This window comes from Cajanus cajan, chromosome 1 (assembly GCF_000230855.2).
Source record: "Cajanus cajan strain Asha chromosome 1, NIPB_CcT2T_4, whole genome shotgun sequence".
Taxonomy (NCBI): Eukaryota; Viridiplantae; Streptophyta; class Magnoliopsida; order Fabales; family Fabaceae; genus Cajanus; species Cajanus cajan.
The window spans coordinates 6,537,279-6,561,481 of NC_138517.1; the positions used below are offsets into that span (position 1 = coordinate 6,537,279).

Genomic DNA, 24,203 nt, shown 5'->3' on the forward strand with positions numbered 1-24,203 from the left:
ATATCATTAATCTGGGTACTTTATACTATTTATTTTTAGTTTTCAAATATTATAAATTAAAATTATTAATAAATAAAATACCCTTTAGAGCGAGGACTTAATTCACTTTTCTTTTTGTCTTTAGAAAAAAAAAGGCCCCAAAGTGGCAACAGTATCCAAATATTGCAATGAAAAGGGAAATCTTTTTAGAATTGATTCTGTAATCTAATGTGATTATTACGAACTTAAAGTGGAAGTGTTTCGTTCCCCATTACAGAATTAATTGTTGAAACTTGAAATACAGAAACTTCAATGAAGCCCTCTGTGTCTGTGCTGCGTTTGTCACTGCTTGTTTTTGTTCCTCTGCTTCTCTCTCTCTCCTTTCTAGTGCTTATGCCAAAGGAAACCGCTATGAAAACCTTTGAGGTGTTCGGAGTGAAGATAGAGAAGAACCCACCTCAATCCAAACTCAACCAGCTTGGAGTTGCAACTTGGTCCAAGTAACTTTCTCTTTCTCTTTCTTTTCACTTTTTTTTTTTGTTTTTTTGTTTTTTGTTTTCAAGTATCACCCTATGTTACTCAGTTTTCACTGTTGTCCATGATGTGTCTCATTCAAAGTTTCAAGCTTTTCGCATTACAAATTTTGGGTTTTGGTCATTTTTGTGCTTTCCACTCCTATCTCAAAAGTTATTGTATGGTGGATTTGAAGGTTATAAAGTGAATAAGATTGGAGTAAATGATTCCAGTATGAGAAAATCGGTTGTTAATTTGATTTTCATATCAATGTATGATATTACTTTCCTTCTAGAGTGTGCTACTCGCTTTAGAAGAGCAGGATCCTTGTAAGATTAGGTAATCGGATCCATCTCCTTTCAACAGTAAATAAATCATGGATGTGTTAGAAATTCCAACAGTTGATTTTTTTCATGGAGTGAAATTATGTATTTTACTCTTACTCAGTTTAGAGAGTCAAATCTTTTTCTGGGGTGTTTGTGTGGCTGATCAACAATAATCTACCTATAGCCTATTTGGATAAATTTCTCGATAAGTACTTCGGAAAAAAAATATATGAAGGAAAGATGAAATAACCTTCTCTATAAGCTAAAACTAGCTCATACATAAATTAATTTGTAATTTTTTTTAAGAAGTTACATGAGAAAGCTTCTATAAACTAGTATATGCATAAGCCAAGTCTAGCTTATGAAGAAGCTTATTTTATCTTTCCTTCTCAATTTTTCCCCACTAAAAGTGTTTTTAGAGAAGTTTATCCAAACAGACTCTTGTTGTCATTTGTATGATTGTACCATTTGTTTGTGCTATGTTGCTTGCTCTTAAATCCATCAACCTGCACCATCATTGGCATCTTTCTAGGTTCTTGAGAGGTTTATCTTGTAATTTGACTGGTTAGGCAATTTCTGTCCAACCTTTCACTGGTTTCTCTGTGTATGGTTTCCTGAAAGATAATGCTTCTTTTACCCTCATCATCCTTGTGTTGTGCCTGTGGTTTAGCTCCTAATTTTTGGCTCTGTTGATTTCATGTTCTGATTCCTTATGTTTCTTAGAGAAAGGAAAAAGAGAAACACCTATATAGTTTAAAGATTACATATCTTGACCCATTGTGAAAGTGGTACCTTTTGTAATATTGGCATACTTGTTTAATAAAAGAGTTGAAAAAAGTATAACCATGTCATATTTATAAAGTTTAAGTCTTCAACTGTATGTGTTTAAATCATGTAGAGAGTAACATTGTCTAAGTTATGACAACTTTTTAAAGTCTTCTGTACTATAACATCATATAGACTGTAACATTAATCTAAATTATGACAATTTTTTTAAGTCTTCAGTGCTTTAAAAGGTCTGGATGATTGTTTCTTCTCAAGGGATCTAAAACAAATACATGTGACACAGTAGCAAAAAGAAAGCCATAAATAAAGGGATCTTAGACTTATATCAGAACGATTTTCTATTGTTTCAAATTTTATCTTCTTGGTTATTTATAGGAATTTATGTACAACAGGATCCATATTGATTTCTGTCCTTGAAAACTTTGTACTTAGTTGATGGTGAATGATAATATGGAACTAAATTGCAGCTTTATGCACCAAGCTTAGATGTTAAACAATATTTATAAGTTTCCTTTTTAGTTTTCCTCCTTTAGTCACAAGCAAAGCCATGACATTAGGCTACAGAGATAATGCCCCTTTATTTTGACTTTTGATGCATGCATGTAATTACTCTATGCTACACTAAAATGCATTGTTTAATCAGTTTAAGGGGGCAGCACAAAGAAATGGCTTGCACATTTCAATCATGTAAAACCTGCATTTGTCTGCGCAAGTTTATATCTTTTCTTGGTTTTGCATTTTGCAGTGCTTTGGTTCTTTCCTATCTTTTCATTTTTCATACTATCTTAAGTTTCTTTGAACATCAACAGGTGGGAAGGAGGTCCAACCAAAATTCCATGGTCCTTTAAAGAAGAAGAGACTATGTATCTGCTTGAGGGAAAAGTGAAGGTTACTGTTGAAGGGTCTGTTGGATCTTTTGAAATTGGGGCTGGTGATTTAGTTGTCTTCCCAAAAGGAATGAACATTACTTGGGAAGTGATTGAAGCTGTGAAGAAGCACTACAGCTTGAAAAAATAATGTGTAACTATAAATAAAACTTTCTTCTACAGTTGTGGCCTAATGATATGTCATGTATGAACTTGATCAAGTAATTACTACTCACTATGGCTATAGTTGCTAGATTCTACTGGATTGTACTAAACAAACCCTATTCAAACATGTATCAAGAGATAAACTGCAACTTGTTTAGAAGTTTCTTTACAAGATTGCCAGCGAGAGCAACAAAATATTAGGGTATAGTTTTGGAAGAGGGTAGGGTAACATAAATATATTTTAATGGAGACTCCTCATGCCATTGTTCATCCATAGTTGATATGGAAATCCTAAACCAGAATACGGGCAATGAATTACGACTACCATTCTATTTTTTTTAATGTTATTTTTTTTATTTAGGTTGTAATTATGCTATTGGTTTGAAATATTTATCAATTTACTAATAAATAGTTTATGTCAATAAATCTGCTTAACTATTTAAAGTTTTTTTTAATCATTATTATTAACAAAACTTGAAATTAATTTTTTTTTAAGGGAAGCGGGCTGAATTGCACTCGTAGGGCTTGTTAGTAATATCAGATTTTACATCAACCATACAAAATATGAGAAAGTTGGGTACATGAGGAAATATCTACTTTAGAAACAATGTACATAATTTTTCAGTCGGAGCTGTATTAAATATATTCTATGATGTCGCTTGTTTAAATTCCCAAGTGAAGTTATTAATGAAAGTAAAAACACTTGATTAGGATCTTGCTATGTTGATTATGGGTCAAATGAAAACACCTAACCAAAAAGAACACTAACCTCTGCGATTTCAAGGTTAGAATCCAAGATTTCAAATTTCCTTTTAAGGGTTAAATATATTTTTAATTTATTATATTTAGGGTAAATTTATTTTTGTCCTTTAAATTCAAATTTGTTATTTTTAGTTTCTTTAGTTTTTAAAAATTATTTTAGTCTTTCAAATCACTAATAACATATCTAAAAGTGACAAATTAAAATAATTATGTAGTATCAATTAAATTTAATATGATATTTTACACTTGTATAAAAAGTTATACGACAATATTTGACGAATTTCTTAACAAAATTTGAGTATAAAGACTAGTTTTAAAGTTAAAGGACTAAAAATAAATTTATCTTAAATTTAAGGGACTAAAAACATATTTGACCCAAAAATTAAAAGCGCTAAGCTTTGAAGACCGGTGATTTGGTACTTCTAAACTATGAATATATGTTGTTGTGAATATATGTTGTTGTTATGAGTAGTTTATTAAAAATATCACTAGTTAGGTAATTAATTTGTTAGAAAGCTATTAGACATAATAACTTCTACAAATTACACACTTTATTGGTTTTTTTTATATTAATTAATTAAACAATGAATTTCTATGATATTCCTTATTATTATTTTGAATTTTCTTGTATATGACCATACAAAGTAACTTTATATTTCTAATCCAAGGTTTTAAAAAAAGTCTTCAACTGCAATTTCAATTGCACCATCAAGATTTTTGGAATTTCAATTGTAACATCAAGATTTTTGGAATCACCTTGACTAAAATAATAATTGCATTGATTATATGCAACTACAATTTTGACCGCAACATCAAGATTTTTGAAGTCATTATGATGCAATTGTGGTTGCAACATTCATATTTGTTCACAATTTTTTACATCAATGATTGTGATAAAACTAATTGATTTTTTCTTAGAATATACCATTTAATATATCTTACTTTAAATCCTAAATCCTGAACTGTATCAATTAAATATGATCATAATTTCAATTACAACATCATTATTTTTGAATTAAGTATGATTGTTATTTACAATTACAACTGCATCAACTATGTCTATTCACAATTTCTCACATTAATGATTGTGATAAAGCTAGTTTTTGTTTGGAAGATATCATCTAATACATCTTAAAATAAAGAAAACCACTTATTACATCGAAACATGATAGGAGAAACAACAATACTATAATCAAAAGTACCAAAGTACGTAGCGAAAATAATTCCCCAACTTGCAAAAACCAACTAGAAGCAACAAAACAAATAAATGGTAGAAAATAATCACAAAGAAACACATATATTTAACATAAGAAAACCCTCTCAATCTGTGAAGTAAAAACTCACTGGTACAAACCACTCAATCAAGCTCCATTATGATCAAATAAGGGTACAAGAGAGACTAATTAAATGCATAAACAAATGCTTACAACTAACCAATATATTAAGGTAACAAGGTCTTCTAACTGAAGAATAAAAAAGAAGAAACCTCAAATCAAAGCAATTGTGCGAAATTGATTTCTCCAACCACAAACCTCTAATCCATGATCCCAACAATCAAAACGAAAGATCACCGTGTTAAGAACCTGTCGTCAAATTTCCAGCCTGATCAAACGGTAAATGAAGTGATGATCACAATTTTACTAAAATTGCTTTGTGTATGCAAACCAATTTTTTTGCTCTCTTTCTTTCTTTTTTCTCTCGCTGACTGTTGTGTAATTCATTCTGTCTCTTTCCCTAAGAAATCCCTCTCCACTTGATTTTTAAGTGAGACAAAATTTAGACTTCTCAATCTTGGATTTTTTTCCACATAGGGAAGGAGTCCAATACTCAACAAAACATTACCAAATTAATAAATTATTAATCATTTTTTCTCATATACTTTAGTGTTATGATTGCATTTATCGGTGTCTAACAGCATGCTCCATGAAATCTAGATTTACACATTCCATAAATAAACATTTACTATGTGTTTGAAACAACCAAAATTGGGAGGATGGAAGAAAGGGTGAAGAAAATATGGTAGAATTTGCTCCTCCCACCATTTGATTTGGTTTCAAGAGAGAAAGAACGGTGTAACAGCATATGGGACCACAGATTTTTTAATTAATCCAAAATGGACAAAAAGAAAGAGGGAAAATTGCTTCCGTAGAACAAAATGACTTGCATGAGTTTATCCTTACTTTTCTTTTATTATATATATATATATATATATATATATTTTTTTTTTTTACTCATTATTTTTATTTTCTCTTCTCTTCCTTTTTTCACTTTCATTCCTAATAAAAAAAAATATCATTAGAAAAAGCACTACATTCATGATTGGTCGATAATGGTCGATAGCAAAGTGATGCATATTCACCACTTTCTTTCTTCCGCTTTTTTTCTTGTTGAACCCTTTTGATCGGATTAATTCAACAAGGCACCTTTGCATAGAAAATGAGGTGACCCATTTCATTTATCATTATTATTCCATGGTCAGTTTCATTTACATAAGCATAATCTTCATTTGAAGGGGACCCTTGGCACAATAGTTAAATATAACTAAATCATTAGTTCAAGTGGTGAAATCAGTAGTCCAGTACAAAAGAAAAAATGTCTTCAGTGAGACTTGCTCAACAATGATTGAAATTTTGTATAACGTGCTGCCTAAATTAGCAATGCTACACTACACCTTTCTTTTCTCTTCTATTATTTCTTTCCTATCCAGTGAACTTAGACCAGTAGCTATGCTGTTATACAAAGGATAATTACAGCAATTCCTTTTAATGTGATTTTTACAAATGACAGTGACAAATTATACACTGAATATGGTGAATATAATAATATTACATGCTCATGGCTCTTGATGAAAGCTCTGAATCCCCCTCTTGTAAATCTGATTCAGCTACGTCAACACTCTGCAAAAGTTTAAATTTAGTCGAAACTTGATACAACATCCTCATAGCTCATAATGATGCACATGAAGGAAACCATAGCAGAGAGACTACAACAAGGTAACTTAAAAAAAATTGATAGTTTTTATATAAGAATAAATTACAATGACACTTGGATTTCGTGAAATTGCAAATAACTCTTTTGCTTTTTAAATGTTTAAAACAACCTCCATTATTGGGGAATATATGGTATAATATTTTTTAAAGAATTAAGGAAAGTTTGTGTAATGTCAAAAGGGTGTTAGTGTAATTTTTTCAAACAAATAAGAAGTTAGTGTAGGGTTAGAAGAGGTAGGAGTGTGCATGCAATTTGACGAAATCTAAACAGGTATCAGTGTAATTTACTATTTATAAAATGTTCAATACCCAAACATAAATCTAACACATTAGCCGGCTCATGTTCAAATGTAAGATCATACCGCCGAATCCTTGATCTTAGCTAGGAACTGCTCCAATGCACCATCTCCGCGAAGGATTTTCCCTCCACATCCGGGGGAAGTTAGCGACCCTACTGACTCTTCATCAACAACAACTGCATCTACTCGGTCGCTTCCTGTCTTAATATCAGGAATCTGGTGCACATAAGCATCGCATATATTAGTATAAAAACGTAGAGAATGATGATAGTTTGTGATACTTGAAGATAGTTTATACATATTTTAAGAATAAACAAACCCTTCAATACCTCATACATGGCTTCGGTTAAAATGTTTTCCAGTAAGGCTCTCAATCCTCTGGCACCAGTATTTTTGGCCATTGCTTTCTTTGCTATCAGTCTTAGAGCATTCTCTGTGTAGTGCAACTTAACCTGAAGAGTAGGGGTGATGTTTTAGATAAATAGACTTCCCTTTGTCCACTTTACAAGCTACTCACTTGCACTCTTAATTGCAAAAATAAGATTAAACAAATAGACACGCCGCCCACATGCAGGACAATTTGAATGATTTGCTCAAAAGGCAAAAACATGTTGATCAGGTTGGCGTAGCAAAGACCAACACCAAATGACCCAGAAATCATGGCAAACTAAATCAACCAAGGTTGATTCTGATCAGGCTTCTATGTCATGTTCCAAAATGGTTTTGAGACAGGCTACAGGCAACATCAAATAATAAAAAAAATAAGGAGATTCAGGGATACTTAGATGTCTTTGGAAAAAAAGGGAGGGAGACTACGTGATGAATTATACACGGTATTTGAAACAAAAGATATATCAATTTAGTGAGTAATTATTAGAATAGTCTGCCATGGACAATCATTGAATCAATCACTTTAACAGATTATTAGTTTGAGTGGTTAGCATCTCGGTATACCTAAATTATGTTGGTTTGGAATGAAAAGGATCAAGTGGCCACATCAGTTCAGGTTTTCACACTACATACATACAGGAACACTCACAAGTCTCTCTCACACACACACGCATGCATGGAAGCAGGCAGAGCAAGAGAGAGATGCTTACATTATTCATGCTAAATAATTTCTTGTACTGCTTACCAAGAGCATTTTTTGGTTCTGTGAGAACCTGTAAACCAAACAACAGTTATATGACTATAAGAAATAACTATAAGATGCTGGAAGCCAAAATAAGTAATAACTATTGTTGAAAAATCTCACATTGTCTACCTCAATTATTGAGATGAAACTTATATAATTATTGGGAAACTTCACTGTTAGAATCATAGTTTTAAAAACTGGACCGGTTATCGAACCGGTTAAGGTACTGGGTCAGTGGGTCAAAGGTTGAACTGGTGGGTCATTAGTTGAACCGCATGACTTGGTTTTTATTTATTTTTATTAAAAAAATATTCATATTAAACATATTTTATACTTATAAATTTTAATAAATTCATATCTTATTTTAAATTTCAATTTTTCTATCTTATTTAAAATTATTTTTATTTTTATTTTGTAAAAAAATACATAAAAAATTACATGTTAAACGGTATATTAATACAAATTAAAAATATAAATAATATGTACATATATAATATGCTTGCAATTAATACCACAAGATAATATATGTAATATTTACATAAATATTATATTATTAAATATATAATTTAAAATTAATAATATACTATAAAAGTTATTTAAGTTGTATATATTGCAAACAAATATATTAGAACAAGTAGTCATTGTTATATTTAATAAGACTCCTTGCTTTTCTATTAAGAGATTCAATTTTCATTATTATTTTGTGGTTTATGGTCCCTTAAAAAATTTATAAAAAGAAAAAAAGAAAAAATGGTTGAACCGGTTTGACCCACCGGTTCACCGGTTGAACCGGAAAATTGACCGGTTCAATCCGGTTTGAAACGGGTCGACTGCATAACCGATCCAACTTAAGATTCGGACCGGCTGGACCACCGGTTCCCGGTCCAACCGGTCCGACCGGCCAGTTCGGTCCGGTTTTTAAATCACTGGTTAGAATAGCTTATTAGAGAAGCCTTTGTATTTATTTAATATTTCTTTTATATGTCTGATGTGTGTCTTAGACTCCTAGGGTTCAGTATTTCTATGTACTCAATATGTTATATATAATAAAAATGAAAGAAGTGTGGGCAACGCACACTATTTTTCTCAAATCTTAATATTCAAGTTGGTATCAGAGCGGGTCCGATCCCGCTCTGTCGTCCGCCGCTGTCCGCCGCCGTCCGCCGCCGCCGGCGACCAAATTCTCCAGCGAACTTAGGGTTTGGTGCGCCTCTTTGAGCGCAACCCAACCCTGGTGGTTTTGAGCGCATCGAAGTCTCCACGCGCTCCCACGCGCCGCTCCAACTGTCTGGTCCGTCACGCGCGTGTGTCTCACGCGCCGCCTTCTGGCCGCCGGAAGTCCACCGCGCCGCCATCGTTGTGCTCGCCCAAGCTGTCTGGGTCTGTTTCAGACCTCAGTGTGTTGTTCAAGTTGTTCGTTTGAGTTGCAGTCACTGTTCATCTTCTCTTTGAGTTGCGGTCACTGTTCATCTTCTCCGGTTGTTCCAGTTGTTCCCTCTTCTTCGTATGGCATCTCCAGGTCAGGTTGAAGCTTCTGCAATGGTTTCTAGTCAAGGGAGAAGTGTTTGTCCTCAATGCTCATACTGCAAGAGGATAGGTCATATCCAAGAGAATTGTTATTCTCTTCATGGTTTTGCAAATCTGTCCAAGAAATTAAAAAAAACTGATAGAATGGTCCCTAAAGATGACTATCAGAAATATCTTCAATGGAAATCCATGAATCAAGCTCAATCTTTCTCTACCACTACTGTTTCTACTGCTTGTATTTCTCATTCAACTGCAAATCAAAGTCCATGGATCCTTGATTCAGGAGCCTCTGATCACATAACTGGTAATAAGTCTATGTTTTCTACCATGTCTCCACTTAAATCCCCTCACCTTATTACCTTAGCAGATGGATCCAGAATTGCTCCCAAAGGAATTGGTCAAGTCTCTCTGTCTCCCTCACTACATTTAAACTCTGTGTTGTTTATTCCTAATTGTCCTTTCAACTTAATCTCTTTAAGTCAGTTAACCAAATCTTTAAATTGTTCAGTAACCTTTAATGCTGAATCTTTTGTTATTCAGGAACGTGGTACGGGTCGGAAGATTGGTGCAGGACATAAATCTAGTGGTCTCTACTATTTTGAAACACAACCACTTGTGTCTTGTGTTGCTGTTTTATCACCCAAACTCTTGCATGATCGTTTGGGTCACCCAAGTCTATCCAAGCTGAAACTTTTGGTTCCTAATCTTAAAAATTTAGAAGAGTTAGGTTGTGAATCATGTCAATTAGGCAAACATGTTAGGTCGTCTTTTCCCAAGCGAACCGATAAAAGATGTAACTCAATTTTCACCACCATTCATTCTGATATTTGGGGTCCAAGTCGTGTAACATCTTTTTGGTTTCAGATATTTTATAACATTTATTGATGAATTTTCTCGATGTACTTGGGTATATCTAATGAAAGATCGTTCTGAACTGTTGTCTATTTTCATGTCTTTCTTCAATGAAATCAAAAAACCAATTTGGGAGAATAATTAAAATTTTTAGAAGTGACAATGCAAAAGAGTATTTCTCTTCTGAATTATCCTCTTTCCTATCCTCACAGGGTGTCTTACATCAGTCTACATGTCCACATACACCCCAACAAAATGGAATAGCAGAAAGGAAAAATAGGCACCTTGTGGAGACTGCACGCACCCTAATGCTCAATGCAAATGTTCTGGTACATCATTGGGGTGATGCAATCCTCACTTCTTGTTTTTTAATAAACAGAATGCCCTCTTCTTCCCTTGAAAATAAAATCCCTTACTCCATTATTTATCCTAAGGAACCCTTGTTTCATGTCTCACCTCGTGTCTTTGGGTGTACATGTTTTGTCCATAATGTCTCTCCTGGTTTGGATAAACTATCTGCTAGAGCCATTAAGTGTATTTTCTTACGCTATTCCCGTCTTCAGAAAGGGTATAGGTGTTACTCTCCAGAGACCAGAAAATTCTACATGTCTGCAGATGTCACCTTCTTTGAACAAACTCCTTTTTTCTCATGCACCACTCATGATTCTCTTTCAGTAGAAGAGGTGCTACCAGTTTGTTCTCATGTTTCCATTCCACCTCAAATTTCACTTCATAACCAAGAGGTTACTTAGTCTATTATTCCCGGAACTACTCCTATTCAAGCTACTCCACCTCCTCTTGTCACATATCAACGTCGAGCACGACAAATTGATCCAACATTACCTGAAAAGTCACCGGTTTCATGTCCTTCACCATCAGATGTCCCTGCTACGGATCCTGGTGAGGATAACTCAGGATGGCCCATTGCTCTTCAAAAAGGTATTCGGTCTACTCGAAACCCTCATCCTATTTATAATTTTCTGAGTTATCATCGCTTATCCCCCTTGTATTTCTCCTTTGTCTCTTCTATATCTCCTCTTACCATTCCTAAAAATGTTCATGAGGCTCTTGGTCATCCTGGATGGAGACAAGCAATGATTGTTGAAATGCAAGCTCTTGAGCATAGTGGTACATGGGAGCTAGTTCCACTTCCTCCTGGTAAACAACTAGTTGGTTGTAGATGGGTCTATGCTATTAAAGTTGGGCCTGATGGTACAGTTGATCGACTCAAAGCCGGATTGGTGGCCAAGGGATATACTCAAATTTATGGCCTAGATTATGGTGATACCTTTTCTCCTGTGGCCAAAATCCCTACAGTTCGTCTCTTCCTTGCTATGGCAGCTATTCGGCATTGGCCTCTCCACCAATTAGATATTAAAAATGCATTTCTTCATGGGGAGTTGGAGGAGGAAATTTACATGGAGCAACCTCCTGGGTTTGTTGCTCAGGGGGAGTCTGGTTTGGTTTGCAGATTGCGAAGATCCCTTTATGGTCTCAAACAATCTCCTCAGGCTTGGTTCGGAAAATTTAGTCATGTGGTGCAGAATTTTGAGTTGAAAAGGAGTGAAGCAGATCATTCAGTGTTCTATTGTCACACTTCACCTGGGAGATGTGTTTATTTGATTGTTTATGTTGATGACATAGTGATTACAGGGAATGATGCAACTACAATCTCTCAATTGAAGAAACATTTGTTTAGTCATTTCCAGACCAAAGACCTTGGGCATCTGAGATATTTTTTGGGTATTGAGGTTGCTCAATCAAAGGAAGGCATTGTGATTTCACAAAGAAAATGTGCTATTGATATCTTGAAGGAAACTGGCATGTTGGATTGCAAGCCCATTGATAGTCCTATGGATCCTAACCAAAAGTTGATGGCTGATCAAGGTGAACCGTTCACAGACCCAGAGAGATATAGAAGATTGGTTGGGAAGCTTATTTATCTCACAATCACAAGACCTGATCTTTCTTTTGCAGTAGGGATTGTTAGTCAATTCATGCAGGCCCCTCATATTGATCATTGGAATGCTGTTTTACGTATCCTTAGATATATCAAAAAGGCACCAGGACAAGGATTATTGTATGAGGACAAAGGAGACAGCCAAATTTCTGGCTATTGTGATGCTGATTGGGCTGGTTGTCCTATAGACCGACGCTCTACTACTGGCTACTGTGTGTTCCTAGGTGGAAATCTCATATCTTGGAAGAGTAAGAAGCAAAATGTTGTTGCTCGATCCAGTGCTGAGGCTGAATATCGTGCTATGGCCTTAATTACTTGTGAACTTATGTGGATTAAGCAACTTCTTCAGGAGTTAAAGTTTTGTGAAGGTCATCCAATGAAGTTGTATTGTGATAATCAAGTTGCACTCCACATTGCCTCCAATCCAGTATTTCATGAGAGAACTAAACATATAGAAGTTGACTGTCATTTTGTTAGAGAGAAGTTGCTATCTAAGGAAATTGTTACCAAATTTGTCACATCCAATGAACAACTTGCAGATGTTATGACTAAGTCATTGAGGGGGCCTCGCATTCAGTTTTTATGTTCCAAGCTTGGTGCATACAACCTATATGCTCCAGCTTGAGGGGGAGTGTTAGAATAGCTTATTAGAGAAGCCTTTGTATTTATTTAATATTTCTTTTATATGTCTGATGTGTGTCTTAGACTCCTAGGGTTCAGTATTTCTATGTACTCAATATGTTATATATAATAAAAATGAAAGAAGTGTGGGCAACGCACACTATTTTTCTCAAATCTTAATATTCAAGTTTCACTTAATGTCAATTAATTTTAAGATGGAATCTAACATGGTATTAGAGTTTATAGTTCATCTTGATAAATTGCCTATTATGGTAGGTTCACCTGTTTGATAGGCATATATTGGACAACTTCGCTTAATATCAATTGGTTTTAAGATGAAATTTAACAACTATAACTCTTCCTAAAGCAGCCAAAATTAAGTATTCCACATGACAGCAAGTCTAAAAATCTAAACCAACATATACTCTTTTCAGATGGGAAAATTTTTAGATGATATCAAGTTGCTGCTAAAAGGAATTGATGGCAAAAAAATTATGGGTCCACTGGGGAAAAAAATAACTCAAACTCCTTTTTTACATATGAAGTAATGTATATTAATAGAAACGTGATTCCTCTCTTTAAAAAATGTGCCAATGTTTATTGTCTACTGTAACCGGAAAGAGAGGACACCAAAGTGTCAATATGAACAGAGAACCATCATTTACAACTACCCATCTTTTAAGGAACTTCCGGTTTTCATTACAATTACAAATTAAAACTATTTTACGTAAATTTTTAAGATTTTTATATATGTGTGTGTGTGTGAGAAAAAATTATATGTTAACTTTTCCTTTTACACTTTATATCATGTTATAGGTTCATATTCTAGTCAAAAGAACAATAAAAAATCCAATTCATTTATTCTGATGCTTTCTATACTATTAAATACAAACCATGCACTTGCACAGACCAAATGTGACTATTTTTCTTTTTACCAAGTTTATTATCTTTATAAAAATATTGAAGTTTATTATTTAAAATATAAAAATGATAAATATATAACAAAACCTTGATTTGATACGAGAACAATAAAGATTTAAAGCTTCGAGGTGGCTAAAAACCCATATGGACTCTAGTCTTTAAATGTAGAAAGCATTAGAAATGACAGAACAAAATCATCATTGGCAGCAAAAGGCAACCAGAATCAGTTGTTGGAGCACCAAAATGTTTAGAGAAATAAGGATAAGATATGATATGATTGAAGACAATATAAACTATGTAGGAATACCATCATAAGTTGATCTTCAGTTAAAGCTGACAAGCTGACTAAGATGGGGAATCGTCCAATAAACTCTGGTATGAGGCCATATGCAATAAGATCAGCACTTTCTACCTGAAAAATATTAAATGCAACATTTTAGATTCATTATGATGGTTGCCAGCTACAACAATTCATTATCTCACTACTGTGTCTGTGTCTATCTGGTGTTGGAAGATTTGAAAAAAAAACACAACACCATGGTAGCTTAAATGCATTATTTACAAGATGCAATTGCTTACAGTATCCATCTATCTATCTAGTCTTACAATTATAAGGAAGGAGATTAATATTTCAGATAATAAGAGCCAATACTCACTGATTCCAGTAAAGAGGATGTTACTGCAGAATCTGTTATTCCACCATTTCTCATATTGGAACGAACTGGTGCTCCAAAACCAATAGAAGAATCTTGTCGTCTGATTTATTTGATAAATAAGTTAGTGACTGCTCTGGCAGAAACTGAGACATATGTAAAGAATCTATGATTTGTGAACAAAAAATTTTGCAAGACAAAGGCCAAAACATTTACCTCTCTGAAATGGTTTTTTCAAGATCAATAAATGCTCCACCACATATAAAAAGAATATTTTTTGTGTCGATCTACATAAGATAAAAAATGAATGGAAGATTATTGAAAAAATGTACAAGTGTAGTTATATGCAAACTGTACTAGCCAAGCTGGCCCACATTGACAGGGTGTGGATTATTGTTCACCAACCAATGAGGTAATTGTACCATTATCATTTTTTCATTCTTTTTCCAATTAGAAAGATACAATAATCATAAGATTTGTGATGATAGAAATGTTTTTCTAAAATATAAACAAATATTTCAAGATTCAAGACAAGAGAAAACAAAAACAAGGCAAGAAAATTTGTCTAATCACATGCTACTACACAAATGAATAAAATGAAAAGGAATGGCAAAAGATGTTATTCTTCCAAACAACATACCTGAATGTTATCCCCCCGTGGATGCTTCCTAGCTCCTTTCTCAGGGACATTTACAATCTAGAGAATAAGAAATCATTCCAAGTTTAGGATACTGTAAGAATGGTACTAATCAATTTAGCTCCTCTCTTCAAAACATTCCGCACAAATAATCAATGTTTGCTCTTACTAAACCTTATAACCAACACCAGTGCATAAATTCAAATCATGCCTCATGTTTCAATTTTCGTCTCACTGAAAAAATAAGATCTCACCATGGAAAATAATATATTGTTCTTTCTAAATCTAATTAAAATTACCATTAATGCATCCAATACTGTTTGCTACCAGTCAATCACCAGTTAAATACCCTTGTACATATAATGGAATAGAAGCTCAAGATGTAAACCTACTTGAACAAATTGCTTGTCAAATTTTAAGGTTACAGTTGCAGTGTAAATAAGATACGATAATTCTATAAATCAGTTAGCAACAAATGCATTCTGGATCCTTTACTTACAGTTCCTTCAAGCATTTTCAATAATGCCTGCTGAACACCCTCCCCGGAAACATCCCGGCTGATATTTAAGCTCTCAGCCTGTAAAAATATATACCATAACACTTAAAATTTATAGTGGATAAGAAAGTATATACTTATCCCCAGTTAAATTAGCAAAGAAACCTTCTTAGTTATTTTGTCAACTTCATCAATGTAAATTATTCCTTGTTGAGCTGCCGCAACATTGAAATCTGCTGCCTGTAGGGCAAAAATACCAGTATAGCAATGAGATGGAAGGAAGTGCAACTACAAACAAGATAAAAATAACAATCTTTCCACAGAAGAACAGTAGATGAGAAGATTCAGACTCTAGCTTGCTCCTTGACATGTATCCATGCATATCAGGAACCTTTTCTTTTTGTTTAAATATTTTTTTAACTATAATTGTATTCTTGGGTTTACATGAAAGGGTATTTCTAATGAATGTTATGACTCCAAAAAACAGCACATGCCATGAGGATTTATTTATTAAAATATTAACAAAGTTATTCTTAATTATTTTTTTTATAAAAGATGACTAATTCTTGGTCTCTACACTGACTACATTTCACATCTTCATGATAGCCAGATTTTTTTTTAAATAAAAAAAGAACAAGCTAAACTTATTCATTTTAATGTCTCATTCTTGTCATTGTGGCTCAAAATTGAAGCACAAAATGCTACTCCATCACATAACCAACGAGGGAAGAAATCCAGCATAAATTGAGAATGTTTTAATAATTTAGAAAATTTCTAACTTGACAACACAAGTAAATAGTTATTGATTATTATATGGGCAGAATGATATTGACAAAATAATGGGAGCAAGCTAATTTTTTCTTGTCTACAGCTAATATAAATTGTTAAGGAATTTGGCTGACCTTTATCATTTTCAATTAAGTTTCTAAAGCAAGGAAGCTTCCCTGAATGTAACAAACTCTATTATAAGAAATTTGATTCATCATCAACTGTATAATATAAGCGAGCATCAAAGGGAAAAAAACTAAGAATAGCTAGGATACTGAAAATCGATAAACAAGGTCATTCCTAGAAAAGAAAAATTGATAATTTAATCAAACATCATAATGGTACAGAACAGTACACATACCGCAAGTAGTTTATACAGTATTGATTCAACGTCTTCTCCAACATAACCGGCCTACAAATTAGAATCCTATTTTAGGTCAATAACAAAAACAAAAAATTGTCCAAGGACAAGAGAGCCAACTATGAAACAAAATTAGAAATAGTAACTACTGTTGAATACCAAAAGTTTCAGTTGAAAGTAAAAATTGATTGCATCAATGCATCCAGAACAACATACCAAATACATTCTTATCTCTATAATAAGAAGAAAAGAAAATCAGATCTTTGGCACCGGAAAATGGATAAATCTGCATCATTTAACTTGTTTATGCCGTACTCTTTGTTTTACAAATTCTAACATTACCTCACAAATGAATTCATACTTGCCTGTGTTAAGGTTGTTGCATCAGCAATGACAAACGGAACATTCACAAATCGAGCCAGTGTTTTAGCAAGTAATGTCTTCCCTATTTGATAAAATTTAGATTAGCATTGCAGGCATGCTGTAATTACAGATACTGATATGAACAGAGCAAGCAATGTATTATATAAGTAAAAGGAAATAAAACAGTGTTAATGAATGTCACACCTGACCCTGTTGGACCCATCAGGAGAACATTACTCTTTTCTAGCTCCACATTATCGTCATCATCTAACACTTCTGAAGCTCCTGAATCTGCGCCTGACGGCACTGGCCTAGTATTGAAACCCACCAATTCAAGCAGAGCAAATAGGTAATGTGAAAGAACAAACTGAGTTTGACATTTTGTAAATTCCCCATATATTTATCATGGCATGCATTAGTTTATACGTGAAGATGAGTAAGAAAAAGGGGGAAATGAGGAATCAGTTGTAATTCCACTAAGGTAGTATAAGAACTAACCCTTTCTGTAAAGTGGCATGGTATATCCTTTTATAATGGTTATAAACAGCTACAGAAAGCACCTTCAACAGAAACATAAACCATTAATGAGGTAAAGTCAAAACAATGCATTTGCAGCAACTTGTAAGATATCATCAAGTCTATTTGTTTTGGATATACAAAGAGTGAGTGAAAGAAAACCAGAGGAATCAACTTCAAAACTACGACAATGAATCTAGAAAAGATATCTACACTTACACTAATTTTCTTTCTATCCTCATTTTGCATCGTAAACAAACCACAAAGAGTGCATTGACACATAATTGCACATCAGCAAGCCAACTAAAAGCACAGCAAAACAAAATTCAGGCAAACAAGATACCTTCTTGGCTCTCTCTTGACCAATGACAAACTTGTCAAGACCCTTACAGATCTCTTTTGGTGAGGGCAAATCCTTCCCCAAATTAGACCCTCCCCAGGCGGTCTTCTCACCATCGCCCCCCCCTCCACCACCTGAACCACCATTCCGTGGCCCCGTAGCCCGGAAAACATTAATCCCAGGTGCAAAAGGTGGGCCTGGAGGAGTATGCACAGCCAAACCATTCCCATTCCCATTACTACCACCCGGCGGCCACGACTCAGGTGGCTCGCCATGATCACCATTACCATTACCACCACCACCATTGTAGGACATCAAAGTCTCCCACAATGACACTTCAAGCCATTTACTTGCATTACTATTACTCTTAGGCCCAAATTCCTCTCCCCCTTGACCACTCTTACTACTACTACTACCACCCTCTTTGCCCTTCCCATGTGTGATCCTCCTAGGAGATTGCCCCTTACCACTCACATTATTAACACCATTATTGTTAGTACTACTGACCCTACCAATCTCCACAAAGGTACCTTGCAGAGGTGCAGTGTCAAACGGGCGAAAGTAATAAGCAGTTTTGCAAGTTGGGCAACGATTCACTGCTTGGTAACCCTTTTCTTTTTCTCCCCCACCACCCAATTCAGAACTAGACTCACTTGGTGGGATGGTAAAGTGGCGATTGGAGAAAATAAGGTTCATGTCTTTGGTGCAACGTGGGCAATTAGCCTCGGCCAGGATCTTCCGGGTCGGGTTGTCGTCCGACCCGCCGCGATCCCACTTGTACCGCTCCTGCAGCCCCACCGGAGCGTCGCGCCGGCGGTGGCCGGCGACCATGCTCCGGTGGGTCGTGACCGGACACGAATTGAACCCGGTTGAGCGGTGCCCACGTGGCAGACACCTCGGAAGCGCCGCCATTTCCTTCGCCTTCGTCCATCTACCAAAGATTCGCGACATGGGTCGGGGATTCTGATCCGGAAAACACGATAAAAAAAAAAAAAAAAATTGGGAAAATTGGGATTGAAAACAGGGACTTAGGGTTGGCTTAAACAGCACAGTAATGTTGAGAATTCGGATGACCCGGTTGGGGAATTCGCGAGGAACGGCGAAAAAGTTAAGAACTTTGGATCTGCGTGCGCGGATTGTGAAGTGGGTGGGCGTGAATTTATGCGAGGGAGAAGAAAAAGGGTAAGAGAGAGAAAATGGATTGGAGGGGAGAGGATTGAGCAAGAAGATAGAGTTAGAGAGTGTTTATCGGAGAAGGAAAGAAAACTGCCAACACGAAGAACATGACATACGTTTGTCTCTCTCTATATCTGTGATTTGAGGAAGTGTATCATGTAGTGGGTGATGTTTTCTTTTTTTTTTTTTTGCTTTTTTTTTTAATCCTATTTTTTTGACAGTTTGACCATGTGATGTGTAATCCATTTTGTTAATATTAATTAGCTCTCACCACCTTCTGCTGTGCATTGTTTGCAGCCATTAGCTACAATTTTGGTTTGGTTTGGTTTCTAAAAATAATGAAAAGCATAGGCATAGCAGCAAAACACCACCCATGGTCAACGGTTGCAAAGAAATTTGTCAATGTTTTGTCTTGGACGTTCATTTTTTGATGGCTATTTATTGTTTGATGTGTGTGTATGTAGTAGATGCAAGGCTATCCCATAGATTTAATCAATTGCATGAGCATGACAGCCATTAATGAAATTCGTCACGCCATTTTAATTTTTTAAAGAACAATTATTTTTTTCTATTATTTTATATACAAAATGCTGATTTATTTTAGGTAATAATTTTTATTTTTAAATAAATGTTTTGATAAAAGTTTAACTTAATAACTTATTACTTATGTTAATTAAATATTATTTAATTTCACCAATCGTATTTGTAAAATAACATTTTTTTTAAATACTTTTCATTAAGATTCGATCTCATTATAAATATAATTTTAATGAAAAGCTTTTTTTTAAAAATAATATCATTAAATAAAGTGAAATTAATTAAAAGATATTCATATTTAAGATTATTTTTCTTTCTTATATTTGATTAGAAGTACTTTTTTACTTTTTTAGAGAAGACTATCAACATATTATTTTAAATATATTATTTTGTATTAGTTAAAATTTATTAAAAATTATAAAATCTTATGACTCTTGAATTTTATTTAATAAGTTTTTATCATGATTGTGTAATTTTTAATAAATTTCAATTGTGTGGTTAATATTTTTTTTACTTTTTATTATCTCATCAGTCATCATGGATAATTTTTTGATTAATTTATTTTAATTAAAACAATATGTACTTTTCTCTCCTAAGAACTTGTAATTATTATATCATTTTTTTTAAGAGATGTTTAATATACAAAATAATTTTACTTTTCTAGAAATTTAAAGTTAGGAATGTTAGTTTTTCATGTTAAGTTTATTATGTAAAATATAATATTATTGAGAAACATTATTTCCATATATATTTTTTACATCAATTTCTCATAATGGAGGTGGAAAACCAATGTTCTCAAGTTAAAAAAAAAAGTTTTAATGGGGGTAAAAATATCACATTACTTGTATTTGCTTATTTAATGCAGTAAATTTTTTTTATTTTTATATAAAATTATAAATATTTTAAAACAATATTTGTGGACAACCAAACAAATTGTAATTATTCATAGGAATGATCATTCACGAGATTTATGATTCTTATGAATTATGATTCCTAATATGAAAATATTTTTTGTGTATTAAATGTCCTCTTAAAAAGAATTAGACAAACTCTCCTTAAAATGTCACCCAATAATAATTTTTTTTTTGTCTTTTCAATAACTCCTTCATGTACACAATGTTATATAATTGTAACACTTAGTATTAAAAAAACTAAATTACTCTTTTGTTTTTGTGAGAACCCAACACTACTTTTTTTACTTTAACATGCTAAATTCTCTTTAATGAATAGAGTTGGTAAAATATGTAACACCATGTTTTTATAAAATATATTATAGTATTTTATTAATAATTTTGATATTGTATTTTATTAATAAGAGCTGGTTAATAATTATTTTATTATTATTATTTATCACATTTGTGATAATTAAATATTTTACTATTGGCAATTATTTTATATGAATATATATTGTGAGGTTTTATAATTAAAGGTTATATTATTTAATTAATTATAATAAGGGAAGGGGAATTATTTTGATAACCATGGTTCACATTTTTACTAAAGGGTTAAAGGGAGGTTAGGTTTTAAAAAGAAAAAAAAAAGAGAAGGTTGATAAGTTTTACATTTTACATTTTCCTCGCGTAAACGTTTACGCTTCAGAGCTCGGAGAACCATAAGAAGGAGGTAACCACCCTAGATTTAACCATTTATCTTTTTCTGCTCAACAAAGTAAGGGGAAAGTGAGAAACCTCGCTCTGGGTGTGGGAATGTATGTTGGGTAATGGGATTGGCCTCCAATCCTATGTTTGTTGTATGCTTATGTATGAGGGGTTTTCCCTAATTGTGTCTGTTTCATTTATTGTTCTTCTTGTATGTAATTAATTGTATGAATTGCTTGAATAAATGATTAATTTCAGTTTTAGAATTGTAATTGTATGATTTGAGATCTATGGGCTCCTATGAAAAACCCTAAGAGAATGCATCGGTAGTTATAAGAGAAGATTGTTTGAAGATATAATTGTATAAGTAAATTGTATTGTTTTAAATATTTATCGTATGATTTATAACGTTTTTACTGATTGTATAAAGAGATCAATGATTTGGATACAAAATACGAAAAATCGCAGATCTATAGAGTTCTGATCCCAAAAACCACGCTAAGCATCATTTCTGGCGCTAAGCATCAAGGTGACAAAAAGTTGATAATGTTGTTTGTGACCCTCAGGCTAAGCGTGAGCTTGAGGCTTAGCGTGCCCACGCTAAGCGTGAGATTCCACGCTTAGCGTGGCTTAACCAGAGAGTTAAAATTACTCTCTAGAATCCTTGTGCTGAGCGCCCAATCTGGGGTTGAGCGCCAATTGTCTTGTTATGCTTCTTTCCTTTTTTGTTTGATGAATTCTATTGGTATAATATGAATCATGTGTTACTTCCCTCTTGTGATCTATGATATGCAATGATGTGAATCTCTTGTGTTATTCAATGTTATCCTCTAATGAATATAATTGATGAGTATGTGATGTGAGAAAATTTGATACGACGGAATTACATGAAAATGTTATATGATAATGAGACATGATAATGTGATATGAGAATTCATAGAGTCTTGATTTACATGCATCATTTGCATAAATGTTTTTAAGGGTACGATATGGAATACAACGCCAGGGAAGACCCCCTTGTGTAAAAGCTTGGGGATTAGTTATTGGGGATAGCTTGGTTTGTAAGTCTCAGTCTCACCCATTGTGTGCATGGGATGTATCTTGCGCGGCTTAGCTATCCTGACTAGACCCTAGTAGTATGTCCTTCTAATAAGAGTGTGCAGAAGGTGTGACCTAGCATGTACTCCTAGACTACTCTACGCGTGTTACTAGCGGGAATGCATCACGTGATGTGTTACTGGCGCCACATGCACGATAATAAGTAGTTTGTGTCCATTACATGTGCATTTTAATGTTATATTCTAAAGTGATTTTTATGTCTTGGATGAGTGGGATGTGATATTGTTGTTAATCTATCAATGTTATGTACATATACATGTCTTGTTTGTGTTTGACTATTCATTGTGTATTCCTACATCATGAGCTAGATTGAGATGTTTCTCACTCCCTTTCCTTTTGTGTTGTTTTCCTTTGGTTGTTATACAGGTGATCATCAGCATGAGGCTGAGGATGTTGGTGATGAAACTTAGGCTTCAATGTTGGTTTTTGCTCTGATAGGACATGTGACATCGGGCGTAGATAGGATTAGATTAGGATGTTATTTCTATTAAATTATTTTAAAAACCTTAGCCTTATTTATTTTGTAATTTTCGTTGATTATGTTATTTGTTTAAGTCATGAATGTGGTGCTCTCTATCTGAACACGTTTGGTATTTTAATAATGAAAGATTGAGTTATTCGAATTTCATTAATTATGTGTTTATGGTATACGGGGTAGGGGGTGTCACAAAATAGGTTGGACTAGTTGAACTAGCTCAAATTTACTCAATAAATTATAGGATTTGCTCTAAGTTTAAAATTGGAATTAAATACAATTTTTTTAGCTTGATTCAATAAAGCTCGAGTCATAAACAGGTTCAGGTTGAACTTGTCCGGTCAAACTATGGACTGTTCACTTTCTTATTAAATTTTGCTAAGTGGTTGAGAAAAACTTAATAATTAAGAGACAAGGACTAAATAAAATTATAGTTTTACAAACTTTTTCCCAAATGGTTGAATATTATATATTTGTAGGTATTTTTCACTACATTTTTTTTATAAAATGATAGATAAAATTAACATATTATATACAAGTGTTTTTCACATTAAAAATAATTATAAAAATTCTCACATTATCAATTTTTAATATATTTTTTTAAAATTTAATAATATAATAAAATAATTAATTATACTTTATTTATTACATTAATTACATAAATATGTCAATAAAAATAAATAATTATCTAACTTGTTTTGGGAAAAAAAACTAAGAAGAAATTTAAATGTCATGCCAGTTTGAAGAACACATGGTTGAATAGGACTAGGCTTGTGAGTTAAGTTTAGACATCAATTTAGAAGATTAAATTTAATCTGAGCCATTCTGACCTAGCTTGTTAATTATAACTCATGGCACGTATCAAACTGACTTGTAGTGGATTGAGTAGCCCATTTTGTCAACTTTAATGAAGTTAATAAAGATACATAATTAATATAAAGGTTAGGATTAATTGAAAAAAAGAGAAAATTTAGTGTGTTACAATCGTTATCAAAGAAAAGGCCATTAAAAGACTAAACGAGAAAAGGTAGCATGTTTTGGAGGTGATGAGTGGTGAAGTAGTGATTAGAGAAAGGTGTGATTGTTGACAAATATTGTGAATGTTTTTTAGTTGAGTGATTGTCACCAAGGAAAGTGTGTCAAAGCACGACAATTGTTGTTTTCAAAAGTAATAGACAAGGTTTGTTGAGTATTTTAGTTTTTAATTATTTGTAATTTTAGGTAATTTAAGTAGGCACATTAATTTTTTTTAACTATTTTCATTAATGGACTATTCATTTTTTAAACTTGTGTAGTTGGATCATAGGCCACACTACACTTGTATGTTGGATGACTAACAATCCATACTTGGGTCCTAAATTAGGTAGCATTTATATTTTAGTCTACTTTATCAAGAATACTGGTCAATCTAAACAAAATATACAAGATGGCTCTTGATCTATTTTAAGTGTTTAGTAACGTA

At 33.4% G+C, this 24,203-nt stretch overlaps 2 protein-coding genes and 1 long non-coding RNA gene across 4 annotated transcripts; 2 read left to right on the forward strand and 1 right to left on the reverse strand.

Moving 5' to 3' along the window:
- Positions 1 to 139: 139 nt before the first annotated feature.
- Positions 140 to 2,795, forward strand: LOC109808385 (uncharacterized). The gene is made up of 2 exons (XM_020371373.3): positions 140 to 479; positions 2,414 to 2,795. The coding sequence occupies exons 1-2, from the start codon at positions 292 to 294 to the stop codon at positions 2,619 to 2,621; spliced, it is 396 nt and encodes a 131-aa protein (XP_020226962.1). The 5' UTR covers positions 140 to 291; the 3' UTR covers positions 2,622 to 2,795.
- A 3,133-nt stretch (positions 2,796 to 5,928) lies between these two features.
- On the reverse strand, positions 5,929 to 19,170 carry LOC109808380 (CLP protease regulatory subunit CLPX3, mitochondrial). 2 transcript variants are annotated; one of them, XM_083073716.1, is made up of 15 exons: positions 17,840 to 19,170; positions 17,479 to 17,540; positions 17,185 to 17,291; positions 16,983 to 17,062; positions 16,618 to 16,668; positions 15,654 to 15,728; positions 15,492 to 15,569; positions 14,996 to 15,052; positions 14,572 to 14,642; positions 14,359 to 14,458; positions 14,010 to 14,114; positions 7,787 to 7,849; positions 7,016 to 7,138; positions 6,750 to 6,902; positions 5,929 to 6,294 (listed from the first exon to the last, which is right to left on the reverse strand). In XM_083073716.1, exons 1-15 carry the CDS (start codon positions 18,785 to 18,787, stop codon positions 6,223 to 6,225), a joined length of 2,145 nt encoding a protein of 714 aa, XP_082929842.1. In that variant the 5' UTR covers positions 18,788 to 19,170; the 3' UTR covers positions 5,929 to 6,222. The 2 variants fall into 2 exon arrangements, with proteins under 2 accessions (XP_082929842.1, XP_082929844.1); XM_083073718.1 differs by lacking the exon at positions 17,840 to 19,170 and adding an exon at positions 17,716 to 17,760.
- Positions 19,171 to 21,119: 1,949 nt separating this feature from the next.
- On the forward strand, positions 21,120 to 22,898 carry LOC145953866 (uncharacterized). The gene is made up of 2 exons (XR_014431098.1): positions 21,120 to 21,172; positions 22,633 to 22,898. It is a non-coding gene; the product is annotated as an uncharacterized LOC145953866 (long non-coding RNA).
- Positions 22,899 to 24,203: the final 1,305 nt, after the last annotated feature.